Source organism: Solanum lycopersicum, chromosome 9, assembly GCF_036512215.1.
Source record: "Solanum lycopersicum chromosome 9, SLM_r2.1".
Taxonomy (NCBI): Eukaryota; Viridiplantae; Streptophyta; class Magnoliopsida; order Solanales; family Solanaceae; genus Solanum; species Solanum lycopersicum.
In genome coordinates this window covers 31487110-31513799 of record NC_090808.1, presented here as the reverse complement: position 1 = coordinate 31513799, position 26690 = coordinate 31487110, and the positions used below count along the sequence as shown (strand labels likewise).

At 35.1% G+C, this 26690-nt stretch overlaps 1 protein-coding gene across 17 annotated transcripts in view; it reads left to right on the top strand.

The window, feature by feature from the left end:
• LOC101262851 (uncharacterized) overlaps positions 1–25652 on the top strand; it is a 44308-nt gene extending 18656 nt beyond the window's left edge. For 3 of the 17 annotated variants that reach the window (XM_004246947.5, XM_069288739.1, XM_026032739.2), the window contains 2 exons: positions 1649–1693; positions 6360–7089. In XM_004246947.5, coding sequence (XP_004246995.1) covers positions 1649–1693; positions 6360–6536 — 222 coding nt within the window. In that variant the 3' untranslated portion in view covers positions 6537–7089. Of the gene's footprint in view, positions 1–746; positions 791–1266; positions 1441–1629; positions 1694–6359; positions 7090–10639; positions 10819–11890; positions 11991–15826; positions 15891–25350 lie in introns of those variants that run through there. The other 14 variants (XR_003248065.2, XM_026032735.2, XM_069288737.1 and 11 more) reach the window with 14 other exon arrangements.
• The last annotated feature ends 1038 nt before the right edge of the window (positions 25653–26690 follow it).

Genomic DNA, 26690 nt, shown 5'->3' with positions numbered 1-26690 from the left:
GCCAAAAAATCTCATAGAAATTTACAGGTGCAACATTCTCCTAATTGCCTTCACAAAAAATTGAAGCATACAGTTTTCTATAGTAATTAAGCAACTAAGAGAACCAGTAAATATGTGCTTCTAGTTCCATGAAAAAGCAAATACTTGTACCAAGAGACAAGATTTTGTTATATATTTATGTGGTGGAAACAATATTCCAAAAATTTACTCTTCAACTTCTATTCGATAACTCAACCATGTTTTTTTATAATATTTATATGATTTTGAAAATTTTGTGCTCGTTAATAAAGAGTACATGTGTAACATACATACCTATAGACTAGTAAATAAATAGAAGTGTTACTTATTACCAACATTTTAAATTTCAAAGCTCTTATTTGCTTTGCTTAGAGAGGTAAATTGATCAAGTCTGAGGTTGGTGTATCCATGCAAGTTCATGTTTTTACACCTCTGATGGACATCGTTGGTGACCATCTTTTTCATGTTTTACATTACCTTTGATGTTGTGTCTCTGGTGATGAAAGCTGAGATGCTTCTATCTAAGTAATTTCATACCTCACTGCTCCCATCCGTCACCCTTCTAAGCAGAGCAATCATTTAACGTTGGTTAATTGCAGGTTAATTGCATGACCACTTCATCTAAAAACTTAATCTATTAGAGAAATGACACTTTTATCTATTTATATTAAATCTACAAGACGACCTTGATCACTTATCCGCTGATTTGATTCTTTTCTTGGACCAAGCATGTAAGAAATATCATCGTTGATGGTGGCAGTGAGATATCAATGTAAGATCTTTGCTTCCTTTGATACAATGTTGAATTGGTCATGACTTCATCTAAAAGTGTAATAATTTATCGATCTGCAATAAATATACTAGAAGGGGGAAGTTTGAGTGGACTAGACTCGATAAAGTACTTTGACTTGATAAATGAACCAATTTTACTGATGTTTCATCATAATTGAAGTTTTCTCAGTGATCTTAAATTGAGTTTAGTCACTCCTAGCAAGTGCAATACGATCTTCTTAGTACTCTTGTATGTGTGTGGATGTGAAGGATTCTGCATATGGAAAGATAGGGTATAAGCATCACCTTATCAATGTCCTTTAAGCCAAGTAATGCCTCAGTCAGATCAAAGAAGCTTAATCATTTGCCTGTTCGTATCTAGTCTTGTGTTAGTACTTCTTTCTAGATGTCTTGGCTTTCATTCTGCTCTTAAGGATGTTCTCTATGTTAATTTTGTGATTAATTTTGCATGTGAAGGATTCTATGTATGGAAACATAGGTTATAAGGACCGGCTTAGTCAATATGTCTCTCAAGCCTACTGTTGATCTTGTTGCTTGGACTCTTTAGAAATCTCATAGATTGCATTTCAGATCCTCCATAAGTACTGCATTTTGAAGGATCTGACACAGGTGTGGCAGGCTTTTTTGGAGAGTCTGAGCAACATAGCTGTTAATTCAATCAAATGAATAGTTGTAGATATTCCACTGATAGCTCAGTCACTTGCACTTGCCTGAAGTCGCTCGAATCTTGTGTTGGTATTGCTTCCAAGAGGCATTGAGTTTTACTGTGTTTTTAAGAGTTATCTTGTTTCTCAATATAATTATGTATTTTTGATGTAGACTTATATAAACATGTTAGGTTGGAGGAGGTGGAATTGTAAGGGATCCCTTGGTCCATCAAGAGGTAAGCATTTCCCAGCCTTTTCATTTATTTTCTTTTGATTCTTTATATAATCTACTCAAAAGCTGATTATTAAGACTTTTTTTTGGATTTATTCTTCTTGAAAAAAAAGCTGGTTATTAAGACTTCTGTTAAATGATATTAGTATCTTGGCTATTTTGAGGAGGGACAATGGGCTACATTGAACACAATTGATAGTCTGTCCAACTTTTGTAATCAGTCGAAAGGTATGAAAAGGGAAGAAAACATTTGGTTAGTGGGAAAGTAAAAAAATCCTTTAGCAAGAAATGACATTTGAATCCATGCTATAATGGTTTTTTGGACAACAATTTAGATTAGTAGCTACATTAATTTGTGAAAAATTCTATGGGTGCATTGGTCATATTGTTTACTTCAATGTTAAATACTCCCTCAGTTTAAAGAAGAATGACCCTATTTCCTTTTTAGTCAGTTTTAAAAAGATTGACCCCTTTCCTTTTTTGGCAACAATTTAACTTTAACATTACACATTGAACACAATTGATAGTCTGTCCAACTTTTGTAATCAGTCGAAAAGTATGAAAAGGGAAGAAAACATTCGGTTAGTGGGAAAGTAAAAAAATCCTTTAGCAAGAAATGACATTTGAATCCATGCTATAATGTTTTTTTGGACAACAATTTAGATTAGCAGCTACATTAATTTGTGAAAAATTCTATGGGTGCATTGGTCATATTTGTTTACTTGAATGTTAAATACTCCCTCAGTTTAAAGAAGAATGACCCTATTTCCTTTTTAGTCAGTTTTAAAAAGATTGACCCCTTTCCTTTTTTGGCAACAATTTAACTTTAACTTTACACATGAGATGTTTAAGACCACAAGATTAAAGGGCATTTTGGTACATTTGACATAACTTTAATTTAGAACCACAAGATTAAAAAGTCTTCTTTTTTTTCTTAAATTCTGTTCTAAGTCAAACTAGACCATCCTTTTTGAAACGGAGGGGGTATGTTAAGATCTCTCATTTTCTTGTTGATTTATTCTCCTAATGTCTTTTATCTTAACATGATGCTATTTAAAACAAATGCTTGTATTTATGGCAAAAATATGCTTCCTTGTTAGTCCAACCAAGCCAACCATAAATTATTTGAATTGATAATAGTAATATGAATCCCCTTGGCTAAATAAGTAGGTCAATCAAAGGGAAGTAACTAGTTAGATTGCTCAACTTTCATCTAGCGCTCTATTGATTTTGTTTCTTATATGAAATATAATCTGTTAATAAAGTGATTATGAATATGCCCTTTGTCCCCATTTGTGATGCACTTTCCTTATTTAGTATGTATCGAAAAGAATGATACCTTGCTATATTTAGAAATTATTTAACTTTGAACTTTTCATTTTACCCTTAGTGAGATGATTTATTTCCGCACAAATAACTATTACTCCCTCTGTTCCATTTTATATGGGTTTGACTTGGTACGAAGTTTAAGAAATAAAGTACGACCTTAGAAACTTGTGGTCTAAAATAAGTGAGATATTTGTGTGGCTATACATCATTTCATTACCGGTAAAATGGATATTTTAAAGTTAAATTGTTACTTACTATAGAAATGTGTCATTCTTTTTATTGACTGAATAAAAAGGAAAGTGAGTCATATAAACTAGGACATAGGGACTACTTGTTATAATAGGGATTACTTGTTATAATACATAAGTTTAAAAAAATCTTCTTTTATTTCCATTGCCAGCCAAAATGCGTCACATACATTGGGATATGGAGGGAGTAAAGATACTTATATTTAGGGGTGTCAAAAATGAACCCAAACATAGGTAAACTGCCCAACCCGTCCAGAATTTTAAGGTTTGGCTCAAGATAATTTGAATTGGATTCAATCTCAACCCATTCAAGCATAACCCATTTGAAGAGAATCCTCAATTGAGCCCAATTCAATCTCCAATTTCAACCCGTTTTAAAACTTTTTATTAAGATTCGTTCCTATATTTAAGGTATGAATTATTATATATTTAACATCTTTTGGGTTTATCTATCCATTTGTTATTTTTTTTTAAAAAAAAATTCTTGAGTTAAAATTCAAATTGTGATTATAAAAGTTAAATATCAATATATTAAATTATTGAGATTAATCAGGTCGAATTGGGCGGGTCAAGACCCAATCCGTTTTTTAGCCCATTTGAACCCAAAGTAAACTTGGGTGGGTCAAGACCCAACCCGACTTCTATTTCAACCCATTTTAATATTCTCAATTTCAACCAACCCACCCATTTAACACCCCTACTTATATTTCAACTTGATATAATCAATCTAGTAGCATAATTCTGTTCTTCCCTGGCTGAGTCCCATAATGTCACGTTCATGGCTGCATATAATACAGGAGGAAGGGTGAATAGATCTCAGAGACATTTTTTCATTTGTACCTGGCTTTAGTTTTTCTATGAATCGGATAGATGCCAACTGTTAATGGGTGAAAGAAAGTTAGAACTCTGACTAGATTAAGGATTTGGATAAAGAGAACGGAATTTTTGTCAACTCAGATAGGATAGGAAAACCACCGAGCAAAACAAAGAGCTGGATGGATTACACACAAATAGCAGCATTCGATTTGATTTTACCTATTTGCGCTCATGCAATAGACTAGGTCTTACAGGCATGTTATCAGTCTGCTTGTTGTGCTCGGAATGTGCCTTAGGCTGAACTCTTGGAGAAGTCAATTTGGGTTGAGTTATCAGTTCTCGGTTAGAGTTTTTTTTCCATCAAAGGAGGTACCAAGAATTTTTGCTCTGTGAGCTGCGATGAAGTTAATATTTTCACGGTAACCTTCTCAAGGGAAATTTGGGGATGCTGCTATCTCACTTGGTTTTACTGTTATTTCTTCAACACTTCCATCCCTATTTCCCATCATCTAACTACCTTTTGTGTTTATGAATATGCCCTTTGTCCCCATTTGTGATGCACTTTCCTTATTTAGTATGTATCGAAAAGAATGATACCTTACTATATTTAGAAATTATTTAACTTTGAACTTTTCATTTTACCCTTAGTTAGATGATTTATTGCCGCACAAATAACTATTACTCCCTCTGTTCCATTTTATGAGTTTGACTTGGTACGAAGTTTTGGAGAAAGAAAGTACAACTTTAGATACTTGTGGTCTAAAATAAGTGAGATATTTGTGTGCCTATACATCATTTCATTTCCGGTAAAATGGATATTTTAAAGTTAAATTGTTATTTATGATAGAAATGTGTCATTCTTTTTATTGACTGAATAAAAAGGAAAGTGAGTCATATAAACTAGGACATAGGGACTACTTGTTATAATACATAAGTTTAAAAAAATCTTTTTTAATTTCCATTGCCAGCCAAAATGCGTCACATACATTAGGATATGGAGGGAGTAAAGATACTTATATTTAGGAGTGTCAAAAATGAACCCAAACATAGGTAAACTGCCCAACCCGTCCAGAATTTTAAGGTTTGGCTCAAGATAATTTGAATTGGATTCAATCTCAACCCATTCAAGCATAACCCATTTGAAGAGAATCCTCAATTGAGCCCAATTCAATCTCCAATTTCAACCCGTTTTAAAACTTTTTATTAAGATTCGTTCCTATATTTAAGGTATGAATTATTATATATTTAACATCTTTTGGGTTTATCTATCCATTTGTTATTTTTTTTTAAAAAAAATTCTTGAGTTAAAATTCAAATTGTGATTATAAAAGTTAAATATCAATATATTAAATTATTGAGATTAATCAGGTCGAATTGGGCGGGTCAAGACCCAATCCGTTTTTTAGCCCATTTGAGCCCAAAGTAAACTTGGGTGGGTCAAGACCCAACCCGACTTCTATTTCAACCCATTTTAATATTCTCAATTTCAACCAACCCACCCATTTAACACCCTACTTATATTTCAACTTGATATAATCAATCTAGTAGCATAATTCTGTTCTTCCCTGGCTGAGTCCCATAATGTCACGTTCATGGCTGCATATAATACAGGAGGAAGGGTGAATAGATCTCAGAGACATTTTTTCATTTGTACCTGACTTTAGTTTTTCTATGAATCGGATAGATGCCAACTGTTAATGGGTGAAAGAAAGTTAGAACTCTGACTAGATTAAGGATTTGGATAAAGAGAACGGAGTTTCTGTCAACTCAGATAGGATAGGAAAACCACTGAGCAAAACCAAAAGCTGGATGGATTACACACAAATAGCAGCATTCGATTTGATTTTACCTATTTGTGCTCATGGAATAGACTAGGTCTTAGAAGCATGTTATCAGTCTGCTTGTTGTGCTCGGAATGTGCCTTAGGCTGAACTCTTGGAGAAGTCAATTTGGGTTGAGTTATCAGTTCTCGGCTAGTTTTTTTCCATCAAAGGAGGTACCAAGAATTTTTGCTCTGTGAGCTGCAATGAAGTTGATATTTTCACGGTAACCTTCTCAAGGGAAATTTGGGGATGCTGGTATCTCACTTGGTTTTATTGTTATTTCTTCAACACCCCCATCCCTATTTCCCATCATCAAACTACCTTTTGTGTTTGGTATACCAAAACTTTTAGCAAGAAAGATAACTGAAAACAATTTTTTTTTACTTGGTCACATCTCTTGCTTATTACGGAAGTTCCTCATTGTCACGAGATGCTAAGTATTACGGCTGTGCAGGTGATTGAGAGGATCATAAATGGGGTACAAAACCATGGATTTCAATGCAAAGGTTGGATTGAATCTCCTTTGAAGGGAGCTGAAGGAAATAAAGAGTTTCTAGCTTGCTTCAATCGAACAGTCATCAGTGAGGAAGTTGAGAAACAGCAAGTCTCATTTGGAATCAACCATGTATGAACAATCATCAGTTAGAGAAGTTGAGAAACAGTAAGCCTATATAGCATTTGGGATAAAACATGTATTGTACGGACATGCTGGATATCTCCCAAAAGTATTAAAGAGCACAACTTGTAGAGGTGCTTGGAGTCCAATCAGTGACGTGGATGCATAATTTTGATGTTTGGCTGGCTAGATAGTTTATGATGGAGGGCCTTTTGAATGTAGTCCGTTCTTATGTGACTATAAACAATGAACATGTTGAAGTTTTAGCAATGACCAGCATTACTACCGTTGCAGAGATAATTGGTTAAAACCAAATATTCATTTGCCGTTGCCCACTTTCGAGTCTACTGAACTCTTGGTGTAGGTGAAAGGGAAAGAGGAACTGTACAAGTTATTTGTTTTCACTTGTGTACGAAGACAGAAGAGGATGGGATTGAACTTTCTAGTTTATGTTGTGTAGCTTCTATTTAGAAAGATAAATCTTTTTAACACAGGTTATATACTGGGGGTTACTTGTATCTTTGGATCAGTCAGAGTTGGACAAGAAATGCATGCGATTTCCTCTTAACCTCTACGTTACTCTTACTTTTCACTTTTAACAAAAACAAGTGAACTGTCTGCCTGCTTTGTCTAAAATGAAGACCTCCACATTTGGAATGTAATGGGGATTGCCTAGTGTTAACATGGACTCATTTTCAAAATCCCATTGCAATCATATCTAAAGTATCACTTTTTAATTTGAAAAACACACCTCAGAGGTGTGCGTAATGCATTCTCTTTTATTTTAAAAACCTTTGACATATGACATTTCACATAGATAAAATATTTCATCTTGTTAAATAATAAATTACTAATATTAATTAAAATTTATATATTAAAATATTACTATACATACAAAAATTATATTATTTTTCTTACCCAATCTACCAACTCCCCCCCCCCCCCCCCCAAAAAAAAATTGACATTATTTTATATTTTAAAAAATAAAAATTCTACCCCATTTAATCCTTAATTTTTTTACGTTTTTCTCATTCTGTGTTAGGTATGCACGATTTCTATTAGTGTATCGAATATCATATAAATAATTTTAAAAAAATAAAAAAAGTCTTGGGACAGCAAGTAAAAAATATTTTAGACATGTTATAGAAATGACTCATATATGTCTTTTTAACTAATATATTAGTATTTAATTAAAAAAAATTCTTTTTTAGCTTTACTTTAAGAAAATGACACGTGACATAGAAAAAATTACGCGGTTAAGCAAACTTATACTACTTAATTACTCATCACAGCTATAGTCTCATATAATTACCACTCGCGACTAACATTATACATTAATTACTTGGGCTGACTTCGAGATTGTATAGTTAGCCACATTTGTGTGTATAATTCATTAGAATGTACAATATACAATTATCTAACTAAATATACAATTCACCTCTCTCTCTCTCTCTACCCGGTCTCGCTCACCTCTCCTCCCTATCCTAATTTCACTTTTCTCCTCACTTTTCCAATCTTGCTTGCCATATATACAAATTTATATGTATAATATTACAATTATTTAACCAATATAAACATACAATTCACCTCTTTCCCACTCTCTGCCCTCTCTTTCTCACCTCTCTCCTCCCTTTCCCAATCTCTCTCGCCTCTTTTCTTTCTCCCAATCTCGCTTGTCATATATACAAATACATATGTATAATATACAATTATCTAATCGGTATACATATACAGTTCATCTCTCTTCCATTCTTTGCCCTCTGGCTCTCCTCTCTCTATCTCAGTCTCACTCTCCTCACTCCTCCCTATAACATGTTGCTACGAATTGTAATTATCAAACTATAGCTATGGAGAGTACTTAAGCTATTTTTGAGTGGCTATATGTAAGATTTCCTCTTTAAAATACTCAACCTTCCACTATACCCACCCGACCCTATTAGAAACAAAATAAACCCACCCACTCAAATTAACTTCACCCATTCCATTTCATATTCCCACCTCAACGTAAACAAAAGTCAAATGTTTTATTAGGACCTAATGATCTCTACGATCTTGAGATCGGGAATGAAGAAGATCCACTATTGAAACCAATGATAATTTATGAGACAAAAACAATAAAGGTATATGACAACTTTTGATGAATCTTATTAGGCTTTATGTAATGGATTGATCAACTTCTGTATCATTTAGTAATGAAATGAACATGTTTGAAACATTAAAAAAATGAGTTAGAATCATCAATGACTCTTTGACATTTCACGTCAGAGCTAAAATCATATTTCAAGAATCACTCGGATTGTAGAATTGCTTCTCATTTATCAAGAGCTCGGCGATAAAACCATTGATATTTTATCTCCGAGATTGACTCCAATTAAATCTATGTCATCATTTAAGCTATCTAACAACTTCAAAGAAATTTGTGAAAAATTCTAATTCCGTCATAAGTTAACAATTTTGAGACCAACTGACTCCAGTTTAGTGCTCAGCGGAACTCTCACATTTTTTTAATTTTTGTTTCATTTGATCATGGAAAGTGGAAACAACGAAATGAAATGAGTTGGGTTAATTGGAGTGGGTATTGGGTCGGGTGGGTATGGTGGAAGGTGGGATATTTTAAATGCCACATGGGATTTTCTTAAAATAAAATTTAAAAAAATGAATTTTCAATTTATTAAATATTAATCTGTTAAGTAAAAGGGCGTATATGAGTCATTCTATAACGATAGGGACATATATGAGCCAAATTTTAAATGAGGGGTATATCAGCTCCAAAACATAAAGTTCATGGATAAATCACACCATTTTCCTTGATTTTTATATGTTGTAAAAGTGATATAACATTATTTATTAAGATAATTTCTCTAAAACAACTAAATTAATATTTAAGATTGTAAATAAAAAAGGGTTCAATAAAAAAATAATACAATTTCTACGTGTTTTCAATTGAGTTCTGAAAAAATTATTTTTAAATCATTGTCAATTAAATTAATACAACTTAGTGAAAATGAATTTACTTTTTAGTATAAAATAGTACCTAGACTCGCCTACATGGCTTCACCACAAACAAAAATTCCCTTTTAATTTATTTTATTTTCAAAATTAGTCTTCCTCTTTCATGAAAAGTTGTGACTTCTATGAAAAGTTGCAACTTTTATGAAGAGTTGAGACTTTAATGAAAAATGGTGATTTTTATGAAAGTTGTAATCATTTCGAATGGTTGTAACTTTTGCAAAGAGTTGTGAATTTTTCCAATAATACATTATAACCATTTGTACACACTGCCCTTTGTTGTTTATAAATAGAGCAAATTTCTCTCATTTAAAAAGAGAATGGTCTAAAAACCCTTCAACCTATACCCGAAAGCCAAAATTCCAATTACACACTCCATACTTCACGGTGTCATATTACCCGGTGAACATTTTATTTCTCTAATTAATAGAAACATGAGTGCTGACCTCAAGACATAAACTAAATAACTTGTCCAACGTGATTGCACGCGCTGGGTCCCCCACCTCTTCAATTCCCGCTTCTTGTTTTTCCCCATTTCCCTCCTAAAAACGTAAAAGATCAAAAAATTATCCTTTCTCCTTTCTTCTCCTTCTCCATTTGCATATGCATTTATGGAGATGATCAAAGGATTTTGCTGTGTATTTTCAACTTGATTTTGTAGTTTTTCAACTGATTTAGTAAAAGGTTAGTTCTTTATCCCTCATTTCGAGTTTGTGCATTATCCCTTAGGATTTCTACTATTTCATGAAAGTAAGAGCAACATTCTGTGAGATCTCATGTGTGGCTTACGATTATAGTGTTAGGTGTTCATTTACACCATACATACCACATTTTCCATAAAATTAGGCTTTTTCCTTTCTCGTCTAAGTCTGTAATTTTGTATTTATGTTCGTCTTAATTATATTCATGGAGTGTTGTATTTATGTTTTTATTAGCATTATGTTCAAGAAGTTGGTATTATGTTGTATATGTGTTCGTCTTAGTATTATGTTTATAGAGAATCTAATGCTACTATATTGTATTTATGTTCGTCTTAGTATTATGTTCATATTGCTACAATAATACTACGTTTTAAGTACTATTCCATTTTTGGATTGCCCTTAGGATAGAGTATGTCCATAATTAAGTACAGACGCGCACACCAAATAGTGCACACCCCTAATAACAAGAGAGTGTCTCCTCAAAGAGAATGTGTTGAGTCATCAACAAGACATAGTGCACCATCACCTACTGCATTACAGTAAGGGCAAAACAAAAAGGTTCAGGCAGGGGAAGAGGCAAACCAAAGGTAATATTAGAATTGATTTTACTTTTTCTTAATTTATGACTTACTTTTTCTCTTATTTGTATATAAAAAACTCCATCAACAGCCTCCACTAAAAAGAGGAAGAGGAAGACCATAAAAACATCATCAGTAGCACCTAGTGCACCTCCCTTACCTATTGCACCTGTTGATTTTCCTGCATCCTCTTTTGCTCCTCCTACTTATCATGCATCATCTTCAGTAGTTGGTGCTACTACAAGGGGAAGAGGTAGGGGTAAAGGAAACACATCTCTAGAGAAAAGACCAAGAGTAATGGGAATGGGTGTGTTCCAAGTTGCGATTGGCTTTAAAGTCATGAATGTTAGTCTTTTATATATCTTACACTATTTTGTTTATTTAAACAACTCAAATATTGAATTATAATCCTAAATTTTACTATAGTTTGGCATGCCAAGTAGTAAGATCTACTTTACTTGACAAGAAAAACAGACAAGATCATCTGATGTAACTGGTGGCATTGGTTATACACCACGTAATATAACTAAGCTGGAATGTAATGGTAAAGCAACAATCTGAATAATCAAACTTCATGAGCTTAGAGAGAAGCAAAGAAAGAAGACAATGGGAAGTTGTTCAAATAATCCAAGTCAAAATGACACTTCTTTACAATCAAATATGCCATGGAAATTGCAGTGATGTTAGATCTATTTAAGCACTTTTAAGTTAATGGAGACATGCTAACTATTGCATTACATGCCTACTATTTTGGGTTTTGTTTGTTGATAAATGTTGTCTTATGTGAGGCCTTCTAAATATGACTTTATTTTGGTAAATTTTGCCTTATGTGAGGCCTTATGAATATGACTTTATTTTGGTAAATTTTGCTTATGTGATGCATTATGAATGAAAGGTGATGTTGTGTGTAGTTGTGTGTTGTCTTTCAAATTGTATTGGCTATTCAAGTGTGTTCACATATGGTGTTGCGTTGGTTCAATAGACTATAAAAATAATGTTGTTTTGGTTATATGTTTTACAAATGGTGTTGTGTTTTCTATGTTGAAGTATGAATAAATGACTAGGTTTATTTGTTGTTCAGTTTACAGATGAAGTGTTGCATATTCGTACAAGATTCAATTGACATCATATATTGTCACACACACTGAAAACTCTAATTAAAGATAACACTAATACAAATCAAAGAGAATTCAAAATCAAATATCCCCAAGTGAGCGTCTTATGGGGGACTGTCAAGCACATACGGCAAGGACCAAGGGAGATCTCGTTGTTGCATAGCTCAGGTCGGAGCAAGGTGCCATCGGACGTTCAACAGGTAGTCTCACGATCAGGCACTCATGCCCCGACATTGTCATTGTATACTCCCGCGGGTGAATGGATTGGTTGCTTATGAACATAGCAACAACAATAATCAAAATACATAAAAGTATCTTCTTATAGAACCTACTCCATTTCCACCTTCTATTGATCCTCCTCTCCAATAACAAATTAGAGTTGCTCAAGTTGTCTATATGAACCTTTTTAGTCTATAATTTTTGCTCCACCTCATTGATTTTGTTCACCAATCTTAGAAGGATAAAACTTTATCTTGGATCCACTTCTTCTTTCCCTCCATAGAAAAAAATTGCAATTTTTAGAGGGAAAATAATCCAGAAATAGTACATTAGCATCGTGCAATATAAAGTGAAGTAAGAATACAAGTAAAAGCACATGTACCATAGCATGAGCAAGACTATAATCTTCTTCCCTGGTTTAATTTTGACCAGGAAATTTGCAAATTCAGCGAAATTCCATGTTTGCATCTCACTATAACGTTGAGCATTCGGTCTTATTCATCCACATAAATCTTATTCAAGTTTTCATTTTTCATTTTTGATGAACTTCGAGAAAAATTCAAATTCAAATTAGAGACCTAAATAAGAAATTAGAGCAGATTATAAATCCTAAATTCAAGATTTAAAGTAGAAAGGAACATAAACAATTAAAACCTACCTATTTTTGATAGAAAATCGTGAAATTTTTAAAAAGGGAACAATGATTAATGGAGGGGAACAAGAAACAATGGCTTATTTAATGGTGGGGAAGATACCATTAGATAAAGAGAAATTTTTGGTCAAAATATAAGGTGTTCTCACCTTCTAATGTGACTAGAGGAGGTGTTCTCACCTTCTAATGTGACTACAGGAGGTGTTCTCACCTTCTATGATAGGTCAACACTCCTGTGTGTTTAAATAAAGAAATAAAATGTTCAGGGGGTAATAGGACACCCGTAAAGTTGGAGTGTGTAGTTGGGATTTAAAGTATAGGTTGGAGGGGGAGGGTGGGGGTGGGGGGTTAGACCATTTTCTCCATTTTAAAACAATGAAAATTTTAAACTTCTTTTTTTTCTTCTTCTTACAATTAAACATTTATGTACTTTGCTCCCGTCGAATGACTCATTGACACTATTGTTTTTGTATTGATATATAGGTGAATAGAATCATTCTATCATGAGATGATTTATTCCTTTAAACCTCGGCTACTAGAGGAGAATAATTTCCTTAAGGGGACATTGTGCATTCAGTGGGCTCAATTTTTTCGATTCTAAATCATTTTATTGTTACAGATCTTAGTATGTATTTTTACGGTCATTAATTTATACTTATATTATTGATTGTTATTTTTGAATACATGCTTTTAACTTTGTTGTTTATGTAAAGCAAAATTATTGTTCTAAGTATTTGTTACTATTGTAACACCCCAACAAATTTTTGAACTAAGACTCAAATCTTTCTTCTCAGAGAGGTATTTTTACCAAGGAATTAAAATTTCTTGAGTGTTAAGGTCAGTAGATGTAGCTGTAATATCTCGTCATCAGAAATAGCTAGGATTAAACCAAGAAACCAAGAATAGTTATTTTTGGAAAGAATAGGAAAAATTTGGAAAATTTCGTAAGTGTAAAAAGTGAGTTTTGGTCATTTTCAAATGGCCATAACTTCTAGCTCAAGAGGATTTAGGGCCAGTTCTTTATGCGGATGGAAATCCCTTGGGAAGATCTTTCTAACGGCGCCGAGTTTTCTGATTTTCGATGTCATATGAGAGAGATATGCCTTTCAGAAATTGGGCTATTGGACTGAGGAAAGTCCATTCCGGATTTTAGTAAGGGTAAAATGGTCTTTTCACCCTACTATTTCCTAATTTGTTTTATACTATTTCCTAATTTATTTTAGGGTCTAATTGGAGTAAAACCAAGTTTTAGTTTAGATTAGAAAAAAAGACTTTTATGCTTAGGGTTTGAGAGAAAAGAGAAGAGAAGAAGAAGAAGGGAGAAAGAGAAAGATTTCGCCAAGAACGCCAAGAGATTCTAGTAGAATTCGTCGGGGGTTGATCCCTATTTAGGTATGTGGTATCTATCGTCTTGGTCTAATTCACCCATACACCAATTTGTTACAATTCAGCAAATTTATGAATTGATTTCATGTTAAAAGTTAAGTTCTTGAAGGATGGTTTTGATTTCTTGTTGATTGGATTGTTGGCAGTCATTGTTGGTTAGATTCTTATTTCTTTGAGTTATTTTGAGTTGAATTCAGTAGTTATTGATAGTACCAGTAGTCCCAATTGTTTGGTGAAAGAACTAGGAAGGTTTAGAGATGAAAATCAAGTTGAAAAATTCGTCAGACGTACTTGGGTAAAGGCAAGTGCGGCGCGCCTGTAGTGCGCCAGAAATTGGTCTCATTCAACCAAGGCCTAGCGTGGCGCGCCACGATTGCGCCATAACCATGCCTCAGTCAATTGAGGCTGGCGCGGCGCGCCACCGGTATGCCCAACTCGGCATTTTTCGTCCAGTTTTCGTAGTTTAGTCCTTTTGAGTCCTTGCAAGGTACATTAACATCTTCCAATGACTATAATTACTTCAAATGATTTCTAAATACCTATAAATCATTAAAAAAAATCCAAATCGAAATCTTGAATCCATAATCCATTCAAGGAAAGTTAATATGGAGTCAAGAGAGTTAAGAAGTTAAATCTAAAGCTATGAAGTAAGTTAAAGTAAAGTTTCTTAAAGCTTCCAAGAGTCTTATCTAAACGTTTTAACTTTTTTTAAGGCTCATGTATCAAAATAAAGAAAGAGTAAAAATTGAAGTCTTTCCATCAAAGAAGTATAAATTAACTAAGTATCCCTAAAGAGTTGATAAAGATCAAAAGATTCAAGTTAAGCAAAGAGTAAAGAGTTGAGTTCATTTTTTCAAAAGATATAAGAGAACTAAGTATTCCCTAGAAAGTTATAAATGTTCCTTTTCCATTTAAGTTAAGAGGAAACAAAGATTTCCCAAAAGAGTTTTGAACAAGAAAGGATAACATTGATTCCAAAGGAGCTTTGTAAAGCTAAAGTGTTGAGCAAATCATCTCAACCAAAAGAAAGGAGGTTATTCTAAAAGTATGAGCTAAAGTATATTCTGAGAGTAGTATTGAGCACCGATGAGGGGATAAGAGTTCATATTAACTCAAGTCCCCATGTAAACCATGTAGCCATCATGGGTGTTAACGAGTCATATTTTTTAGATGATCACGTAATTTAAGCTAGTGGATCCACTAAGATAAGTAAGTTCCTATACCGATGGCAAGGTATAGGATGGTCCTTGACAGCCTGAGGTAAAACGTTGTACTATTCCTTAGGATCATAATGACTTTTCTCGGTTAAGAAAATATTCCACAAAAGTTAATGTATTTTTATGCACAAAGGCTCATTGTATTTTCATATACATCAGTTTACTTGTATTTTTTTTATATACATGTCATAATTAATTTTATATTGCATACAATTAGAGTTTTAACATGTGTAAGACAATTTCCTTTATATTGCACATATCTTTTAAATTGCATTATAATGGAATGAGTAGTTATTCATGAGTTGAGTTGAGCCAAGGTAAGTGTTCGTCCTTACTCCTTTTCAAGCTTAAGTGTGTTTTAGCCCAACTCTCATATTCGTACATTCAATGTATTGATTCTAGTTGGCCTGTATCGTCGTATGATGCAGACGCATGTAACCAGGATTAGCACCCAGCGCATTGTTGATCTAGTTTGTGCACTCAGAGTTAGTGGTGAGCCTTCTTGCATTCTGAGGATCCTTTTATATGCTTTTCAGTCTTTAAATTTCAGAATGGTGTGGGGTCTGTCCCAACATTCATCACAATATTGTTAAAGGCTTCATAAACGGATAGTCATTTAACTCAGTTGAGTCTCTTTTATTTCACATATAACGTTTTGAGATTTAAGTGCCATTTTGGCCAGACTATTTTGTTTAAATTCTTCCTTTTAAGAATGTTTTTATTCATAATTGAGTTAAGTTAGTCTTCCGCTGAGTTAAGTAAGCTAGGACAAGGGTTCGCTCAAGGCCAACAATGGTCATTGGGTACCGACCACGTCCAGGGTGTAGGCTCCGGGTGTGGCAAACTTGGTTTTAGAGCACAGAGTTCAAGATTCCTAGGGATTCTATGAAGCCGTGTCTGTAGAGTCTCGGTCATCAGTGTGAAGCGCGCCACTTCTATGATTAAGAGACTACAACATCGAGGAATTCTTCACTTCTTTCATATTCCTTTTTGGTGCGTTAGAGTTTATCTCTAAAAATTTTCCCTCTAATTTGTGCTTACGCATGTTTTAGATTAACATGCCTCCACAAAGAGTAGCAAGAGGTCGTCCAGCCAGAAGGAATGTCGAAGATATAGAGGTACCTAATGCACGGAATATGCAACCTCAAGGAGAAGTCACGAACGCTGAATTCCATGAGGTTATCCGGATGTTGAGTAAACCTGTAACCAACCAAGTCGTACAACAAAGAGGAGCTCGACAAGAAGGGGCTCACACTTCGAGATTCAGGAATTCTTCAGGATGAATCCCCCAAGTTTTTTTGGTTTAAGCACAAGTGAGGATCTGAAAAACTTTGTGGAAGAGTTGAAGAATGTGTTTCAGGTGATGCATGTGGTGGATATTGAAAGGTTTGAACTAGACGTATATCAACTAAGAATGTGGTTAGGACTTGGTTCGATCTATGAAAAGGGAACAAAGATGAGAATGCACCACATCCAAGTTGGGATTGCTTTGAAGAAGCCTTATTGAGCAATTTTTCCCTCGAGAATTAAAGGAACAAAAGGTACGGGAGTTCCGTACATTGAAACATGACTCCTTGAGTGTTCATAAGTATGGGTGAAAGTTCACCCAACTGTCTCGCTATGCTCCGGAGATGGTTAAGTATATGAGGAGCTGAATGAGCTTGTTTGTTGCTGGCCTTGGTCGTGCTTCAAGTACAAAAGGTACGACCGCAATGTTGATTGGGGATATGTACATTTCAAGATTAATGAACTATGTGCAGCAAGTAGAGAATGAGAAGCCGAGGCACAGAAAGGAGCACCAAAACAAGAAAGCAAAGACTGGGAATGTAACACCCTATATCCAATATGGTACCAAAATATACAATTTTTTAGAAGTTGCAAGTGCCAGCAACGAAGCCAACTATGGACCGTTAGTCGACTTACGGACCATCAGTCGACTCTGTTGCGGGGACAACTGACTCTCTTTTCTATGTCACAAACAACGGTTGACCACCACAGAACGTTAGTCGACTCCGTCGATTGATCAACTTACTTCCAGTTCTCAATCGCAAATGATGGTCTACCAGTACAGACCTTCAATCAACTTCATCAATTAATCAGCTTACTTTCCATTCACAGTCGCGAACGACGGTCGACTAGTACGGACCATCAATCGACTTATGGTCCATTAGTCAACTCTGTCAATTCGCTAGCTGACTTTCAACTCTCAGTCACAAATGATGGTGGACCAATATGGAACATTTGTCGACATAGAGTCCATCATTCGACTCTGTTAGTGACTCTGACATCTTTTAAGTCAGGGGTCTTTTGTTCTTTTTGTTCGTTTAACCCCTAAGATACGTAGTTTAGACCATAAATAATGAGGTTTTAGTCATTTTAAGCCTACAAAAATAATTAGAACTTAACCAAGTCAAAATCATTAATAAAAAAAACAGAAAATTAGAAGCAAGAGAGGAGAAAAAGGTCAAAAACCCTTGTTCAAGAATGCAACAAGGTTCCATCAGTTCCAGCTCCGAAATCTAAAGACTTCGTTGTGGATTTCACAACAAGGTATGTGGGATTTCACTAGTGGGTTCCTTTCACCTATTGGGTCCCTAGTTTTTATTCAAATTCATGATTCCCTTATCTTGATTAGACCTAGGATTTCTAGAATTTCAACAAATTACCATGAATTAGTTAGTTATATATTTCAAATAGAATTACCATGTTATTACTCATTTATCGCATGAATTTGAGAACCATAGCTGTGTATTTCTTTAGTTCTTGAATTACACATGCTAGGTTAAATATTTTATACATGCCTCAGTTATTAATGCATCATTATCATATTAATTGTTGCGTTCTCATTTTTCATGTTCATTTTGAGCTATACAATATTTACAGAAACTCAGTCATAACCAATTAACTACTTAATTCCTTGGGAGTAGCATAATAACGAGTTGGACTAGAGTTCAGCTTACCCAGATAGTCTTAGAATTACCAGCCAAGTAGGTTGTAAGTTCCCTCTGTGGGCATCAATTTAGTGATCACGTGAGCATGCCTTTTTACATCTAGCAGGGTATATTGGGTCCTCTTGATGGGACGTGTACATTGGACTCCACATTTAGCTCATGTGGTTTTATTATCGGTTATTAGTAGCTCCCGTAGTTCAGTCAGACTCTAGTACTTTGACTATATTTACAATTTAGTTAGTATTCAGTCTTAGCGTGTTATAAATTTGGTCATCGCATCCAGTTAGCTCAGAATTCAGTATATCATGTTCAGAATATTATACTTGCTTTTGCTTGTTCACTTATGTTTTATTTCAACTTTACTCTATCCTACATGCTCAATACCTTTCAAATACTGATGGATACGTGTGCTACATCTTCTCGTGATATAGGTTCAGATTCTTAGTATTCAGATCACATTTAGATCAATTCTCGATCTCCAGTTCAGCAGAATCATTGGCGAGTCCTCATTCTTCGAGGATAATAGTAATGAGTTTAGTTTCTGTATTTTAGTCCTTTAGTTTCAATTTTGCTAGACTTGGCTGGTCTCGTACCAACATTTCTAGTCAGTTAGAGGCTATATCAGACATAGTTAGTTTTAGCTTATTATTGAGTTAATATTTTCTTTATATTAAAATCACCAGTTTCAGATATCTCAGTTATAGTATATGGGTATTCCCTATCTTTTCATTATAATTATGATTTAGCTTCAACTTTAATTTATTATCTTTAGTATGCTCATGATCTTGCTAGTAGGGTAAGCTTGGGATTACTTTTCGTTCAGGTCCCGTGTCCGTGTCTCTAGGGTAGCTCGGGGAGTGACAACGAATGAGTCTAATAAAAAAATGTTGGGTTAAGTCGACTACAATTTCAAAAACCAATGGGGAATGCACCATCATCTTCTAGTGCACCTGCGCCTAGAATTAGAGGAGAGCGTAATGGACAAAATTTGTAGAACATCAAGGCTAGACAAGCCAAGTCCCAAGGTAGTGTGGCACAAAGAGGTAGTTGGGCTTGTGCATGTGGTAGGTGTGGTAGAACCCACCCCATGGTAAATCTCGTGATGGGAAGACATGTTGCTTTTAGTTTGGTCAAAAGGGTCACTGCATGAGAGAGTTCCCTAAGAATAGGCAAGGTGGTGGAAATCCAGGCAATAGAGTTCAATTTTTATCAGTTGTGCCCCCAGACAGGGCTGCACCTAGAGGATCCACTTTTGGTACTGGCGGAGGGGCAAACCGTCTTTATGCAATAACTAGCCGCCAAGAGCAAGAAAAATCTCCAAATGTTGTCACGGGTATGATCAAAGTCTTTACTTTTGATGTTTAAGATTTGTTAGTCCAGGAGCAAGTTTATCTTTTGAAACTCCTCATGTGGCAAATCAGTTTGAGATTCTCCTAGAAAAACTTTATGAACCTTTCTGTGTTTCTACACCTGTTAGGGAGTTTATTCTAGCGGAAAAAGTCTATCTTGATTGTCCTATTTCTATCAATCACAAGAACACCATGGCTAATATAGAAGCGTTAGACATGGTGGATTTTGATTTCATTCTAGGTATGGACTGGCTCCATGCTTGTTATGGACGAATAGATTGTAGAATTTGAGTGGTCAAGTTTCGTACTCCAAATGAGCCAGTCATAGAGTGGAGTAGTAGTTCAGTCATGCCTAGGGGTTGTTTTATTTCGTACCTTAAGGCGAGGAAGTTAGTTTCAATGAAAATCTATCACTTAGTTCCAGTTAATGACTCAAGTGTTAAGGTACTTTCCCTTCAGTCAGTTCGTATAGTAAAAGAGTTTCTAGAAGTTTTTTCTGATGATCTACCCGGAATCCCTCCTGAGACTGAGATAGACTTTGCATTGATATCATTTCAGATACTCGTCCTATCTCTATTCCGCCATATAGAGTGACACCATTACAATTAAAAGAGATGAAAGAACAATTGAAAGATTTGTTAGACAAAGGATTTATTTGACTTAGTGTCTCACCTTGCGGCGCTCCAGTCTTTTTGTGAGAAAGAAATATGGTTCCCTTAGGATGTGTATAGATTACCATCAGTTGAATAAGGAGAACATCAAGAATAAATATCCTCTTCTGAGGATAAATGATCTTTTCAACCAGCTTCAGGTAGGTTCTTGCTTCTTGAAAATTGATCTCAAATCAGGCTACGATCAATTAAAGTTATGGTATGTGACATCCCAAAGATAACTTTTAGACCCAGGTATGGGCATTATGAGTTTTTCATCATGTCCTTTAGTTTGAAAAATGCACCAACAACATTCATGGATCTTATTAAATAGTCTTCAAACCTTATCAAGACCTGTTTGACATCGTTTTCATTGATGACATACTAGTTTATTCAAGGAATGAAGTAGATCATGTTAGTCACCTCAGAATTGTTTTGCAGACTTCGAAAGATAAGGAGTTATATGCCAAGTTCTCAAAGTGTGAGTTTTGTCTTAAGTCTGTGACATTCTTGGACCACATTGTTTTCGGTGATGGGATTAGAGTTGATATCCAAAAGATAGAAGCAGTTCAGAGTTGGCCTAGACCCATATCTCCAACAGATATAAGGCTTTTCATGTGTTAGCTGACTATTATAGGAGATTTGTTGAAGGGTTTTAATTTATCTCGTCTCCATTAAGCAAGCTAACTCAAAAGACAGTCAAGTTTTGGTCTGCTAAAGCTTGCGAGAAAAGATTTCAAGAGTTGAAAAAGAGATTGACCACCACTCCAGTTTTGTCCTTACCAGAGGGTACTCAAGGTTTTGTGGTGTATTGTGATGCACCCAAAGTTTGTTTGAGCTGTGTGTTAATGCATAATGGAAAGGTTATAGCTTATGCCTCAAGATAATTGAAGGTTCATGAGAAGAATTATCCAACTCATGACTTAGAATTTGCTGCTGTAGTTTTGGCCTTAAAGATATGGCATCACTACTTATATGATGTTCATGTGTACATATTCACTGATCACATGAGCCTCAATATGTGTTCACTCAGAAGGAGCTAAATCTCAAACATAGGAGGTGGTTTGAATTATTCAAGGATTATTACATGAGTATTCTTTACCACCCAAGTAAGGCTAATGTGGTTGTTGATGCCTTAAGAAGGTTATCCATGGGGATACCACCCATATTGAAGAAGAAAAGAGGGAGTTAGCTAAAGATGTGTGCAGATTTGCAGGCGTAGGAGTCAGACTTTAGTGGTGACTAATAGGGCTGAATATTCACTAGTGTCTGAGGTAAAAGAAAAGCAAGACCAAGATCCCATTTTTCTGGACTTGAAATCAAATGTTCATATGCAAAGAGTATTAGCTTTTGAACTAGGGGGAGATGGTGTGTTGAAGTATCAAGGTAGGTTGTGTGTACCTAGGCTCGATATACTCCAAGAAAGGATTCTAGAGGAGGCTCATAGCTCCAGATATTCTATTCAATCGGGTTCCACCAAGATGTATGACAATTTGAGAGAGGTATATTGGTGGGAAGGCATGAAGAAATACATTGTTGAGTTTGTTGCCAAGTGCTCGAATTGCCAACAAGTTAAAGTAGAACACCAAAGGCCTGGAGAGTTGGCTCAAACTATAGAACTTCCGGAATGGAAGTGAAAGATGATTAATATGGACATCATCACAGGCCTGCCAAGAGCTCGCAGGCAACATGATTCTATTTGGATAATTGTCGATAGAATGACAAAATCAGTCCATTTTTTGCTGGTAAAGACTACCTATACAGCCAAGGATTATGCTAAGTTGTACCTTCAAAAAGTGGTAAGACTCCATAGAGTTCCAGTTTCCATTATTTAAGATAGAGGTGCACAATTTACTGCACAGTTCTGGAAGTCTTTCTAGAAGGGTTTGCGTTCAAAGGTGAACTTAAGCACTAGTATTCATCCTCAAAATGGATGGACAAGCAGAGCGTACTATCCAAACTTTGGAAGACATGTTGAGATCTTGTGTGATTGATTTCAAAGGGAATTGGGATGATCAAATACCTCTCATTTAGTGCGCTTACAACAACAGCTACCATTCGATCATCCAAATGGCTCCATATGAAACCCTTTATCAGAGAAGATGTAGATCTCCTATTGGGTGGTTCAAAGTTGGTGAAGCAGGGTTGATAGGACCATATCTAGTTCATCAAGATATGGAGACATAAAAGTAATTTAAGAGAGACTGGAAACGACACAGAGTTGCCAAAAGTCCTACATAGATGTTAGGTTAAGGCCGTTAGAGTTTGAGTTGAATAATTGGGTGTACCGGAAAGTTTCACCCATGAAGGGTGTTATGAGGTTTGGTAAGAATGGGAAACTTATTCCCCAGTATATTGGTCCCTACAAAATCTCCAAAAGAGTTGGCAATGTAGCTTATGTGTTGGAGCTACCCCAAGAGTTAGCAGCGGTTCATCCGGTATTCCATATTTCTATGTTGAAGAAGTGCTTGGGTGATCCTTCATTTATTGTACCAACTGAGGATGTTAGGATTAAGGATAACTTATCCTAAAAAGAGATCCAGTCCATATTTTAGATCTCAAATTTGCAAGTTTAGAACTAAGGAAATCGCATCATCAAGGTCCTTTAGAGGAACCAATTCGTTGAAAAAGTGACTTGGGAAGATGAGGAGGATATGACGAAGATATATCCGCATTACTTTGAATTAGGATAGGACACATATCAAGGTACTAAATTCTCTTCTTAGCACTTTATAAGACTGTGTTAGCATGTTATTACTTGCTTTTGTTGTTGAGTATTTAAATGATGTTACTACCCTTAGGTTAGCGAAAAAGTTCCTATTCGAGGATGAATACTCCAAAGGGGGATATATTGTAGCATCTCGTAATCCGAAATATCTAGGATTAAACCAAGAAACCAGGAATAGTTATTTTTTTTAAAAGAATAGGAAAATTCTGGAAACTTTCCTAAGTTTAAAAAGTGAGTTTTGGTCATTTTCAAATGGCTATAACTTCTAGATCAAGAGGAGTTAGGGGATATTCTTTATATGGATGGAAATCCCTTGGGAAGATATTTCCAAGGCGCCGAGTTTGCTTATTTTCCATGTTGTATGAGGGAGATATGCCTTTCAGAAATTAGATTGTTGGATTGAGGAAAGTCCATTATGGATTTTAGTAAGGATAAAATGGTCTTTTCATCCTACTATTTCCTAATTTATTTTAAGGGTCTAATTGGGGTAAAACCAAGTTTTAGTTCAGATAAGAAAAAAGACTTTTTACGCTTAGGATTTTTGGAGAAGAGAGAAGAGAAGAAGAAGAAGAAGGGAGAAAGAGAAAGATTTCACCAAGAATGCCAAGAGATCCTAGTGAAATTCATCGGGGGAGATCCATATTCAGGTATGTGGGATCTTTCGTGTTGGGATAATTCACCCACACACCAATTTGCAACAAATTGAGTGAATTTATGAATTGATTTCACGTTAGAAGTTAAGATCTCGAGGAAGGTTTTGATTTCTTATTGATTGGATTGTTGGTTGCCAATGTTGGTTATATTGTCGTTTCTCCAAGTTATTTTGAGTTGAATTTAGTAGTTATCAATATTACCAATAGTCTCAATCGTTTGGTGAAAGAACTAGGAAGTTATGGAGAGTTTGGAGATGAAAAACGAGTACCTAGGTAGGGGAAGGAGTAGCGTACCTGCAATGCGACAGAAATTGGCCTCAGTCAACCATAGTCTGGCGCAGCGCTCCTCCAATGCGCTTGAACCAGGTCTCAGTCAACTAAGGCTGGCGCGGAGCACCACCAGTACGCCTAAATCGACATTTTTCGTCAAGTTTTCATAGTTTAGTCCTTTTAAATCCTTCCAAGAAACATTAACATCTCCTAATGACTCTAATTACTTTAAATAATTTCTAAATACCTAGAAATCATAAAATAAAATAAAATCAAAACCTTGAATCCATAATTCATTCAAGGAGAGTTAAGATCAAAGTCAAGGGAGCTAAGAAGTTAAGTCTAAAGCTATGAAGTAAGTTAAAATAAAGTATCTTAAAGCTTCCAAGAGTCTTTTCTAAACGTTTTAACTTTGTTTTAAGGCTCAAGTTTTGAATTAAAGGAGTAAAAGTTGAAGTCTTTCCTTCAATGAAGTATAAGGGAACTAAGTATTCCCTAAAGAGTTGGTTAAGATCAAAAGTTTCAAGTTAAGGAAAGAGCAAAGAGTTGAGTTCATTTTCTCAAAAAATATTAGGGAAATAAGTATTCCCTAGAAAGTTATAAATGTCCTTTTTAATTTAAGTTAAGAGGTAAAAAAGATTTATCAAAAAGAGTTTTGAACAAGAAAGGGAAGCATTGATTACTAAGGAACTTTTTTAAGCTAAAGTGTTGAGAAAATTATCTCAATCCTAAGAAAGGAAGTTATTTTAAAAGTATGAGCTAAAGTTTATTTTGGGAGTAGTACTAAGTACCTATGTGGGGATAAGAGTTCAAATTAACTCAAGTCGCTATGTAAACCATGTAGGTATCATGGGTGTTAACATGTCATACTTTTTAGATGATTACGTTAGTTAAGATAATGGATCTACTAAGTTAGGTCAGGTCCTATACTGATGGCAAGGTATAGGATCGTCCTTCGCCGCCTGAGGTAAAATGTTGTACCATCGCTTAGGCTCATGGTGATGGTTGTCGGTTAAGAGAATCTCCCACAAAAGTTAATGTATTTTTATACGCAGAGATTAATTGTATTTTCATATACATCAGTTTACTTGTATTTTTTATATATACATGTCATAGTTAATTGTATATTGCATACAATAGAGTTTCAGCATGTTTTAGATAGTTTTCTTTATATTGCACATTTCTTTTAAATTGCATTAATGAAATAAGTAGTTACACATGAGTTGGCCTAAGCTAAGGTAAGTGTTCTTACTTACTCCTTTACAAACTTAAGTGTGTTTTATCATTTCAACTCGCATACTCGTTCATTCAATGTACTGATGCCATTGGTCTGCATCGTCTTATGATGCAGACGCAGGTAACCAGGATCAGCACCCAGTACATCATTGATCCAGTTGAAGCACTCAGAGTCAGTGGTGAGCCTCCTTGCATTATGGAGGATCCTTTTATATGCTTTTCAGTCTTTAAATTTCAGAATGTTATGGGGTCTGCCCCAACATTCATCACAGTATTGTTAAATCCTTCATAGACGGATAGTCAGTTAATTCAGTTAAGTCTCTTTTATTTAAGATATAATGTTGTGAGATTTAAGCGTCATTTTGGCAAGACTGTTATACTTTATGTATTCTTTTTAAGAATGTTCTTATTTCATAATTGAGTTAAGTTAGTCTTCCGCTTAGTTAAATAAGTAAGGCCAAGGGTTCGCTCAAGGCTATCAATGGTCATTGGGTGTCGGCCACGTCTAGGGTGTAGGCTTCGGGTGTGACAGTAGCATCGTGAGTTCTAAAAAGATCTAGAAAGAATTCATTGAGGTCGTTCCTGAACTCTTCAATGTTTTAAGTTTATTTCAAACAACCATAACTTTCATTACAGGATGAGTTAGGTGGGATACAAGGTACCTAATGAAAGGTATTCAAATTATCTTTCTATAACACTCCAGAAATGCCATGACTTAGAATAGATATTAATCAAACAAAAAATGTTTAAAATGATGTTTCGAGACCTATATTAATGTAATAATATCATTTGGAAAATGTTAGATCCAAAACGACTAATAAAGACCTTAACGTTCAGAAACTAGCTAATATCAACTAGTTGACGTCCCTAAGTTTGGTGGATGTTTTGAGGTGTCAAATAAAGTCCAAAACTTGTAAAGTGACCTTGGTTAGGTATTATGTGGTACAAAGGCTCCAAACGTCCAGTAACAACACCTCAAGGACTACCCAAAGGGTCCTTGGGGAGGACCCAAACATGCATGGGAAGGCTGCCTGGCAGCCTACGAGCAGGCAAGATGTGGAGGTGTGGTGCGCCACGTGAGCTGAACACGAGGTGTTCTGCCTCAAGATTTGAGAGGCAACCTTGCGACTCAAGTCTTACACGCACCTTAATGCCTTGACTCAAAATTCAATAAATATGATGGGATTTGGCCCCGCGATGCGCAACTACTTCCCAGAATCGTTTAAGTCGTATTTTTAGTAATTGAACTTATTAAAAAGAACAATTTAAGTGGAAGGTATTTTGGGTAACATACAGGACAACTATATATTGATTTTTAGATCAGTTTTAGACCACTTTTACACGTCCCAAACCAGATCAAATAAAATTTCTCTCATTCTCTCAAGAAAACATTCTTTTTCAAACTCCATTGAAGAACAAGAGGAGCTTAAGGAAGAAGACGAAGACACCAAGATT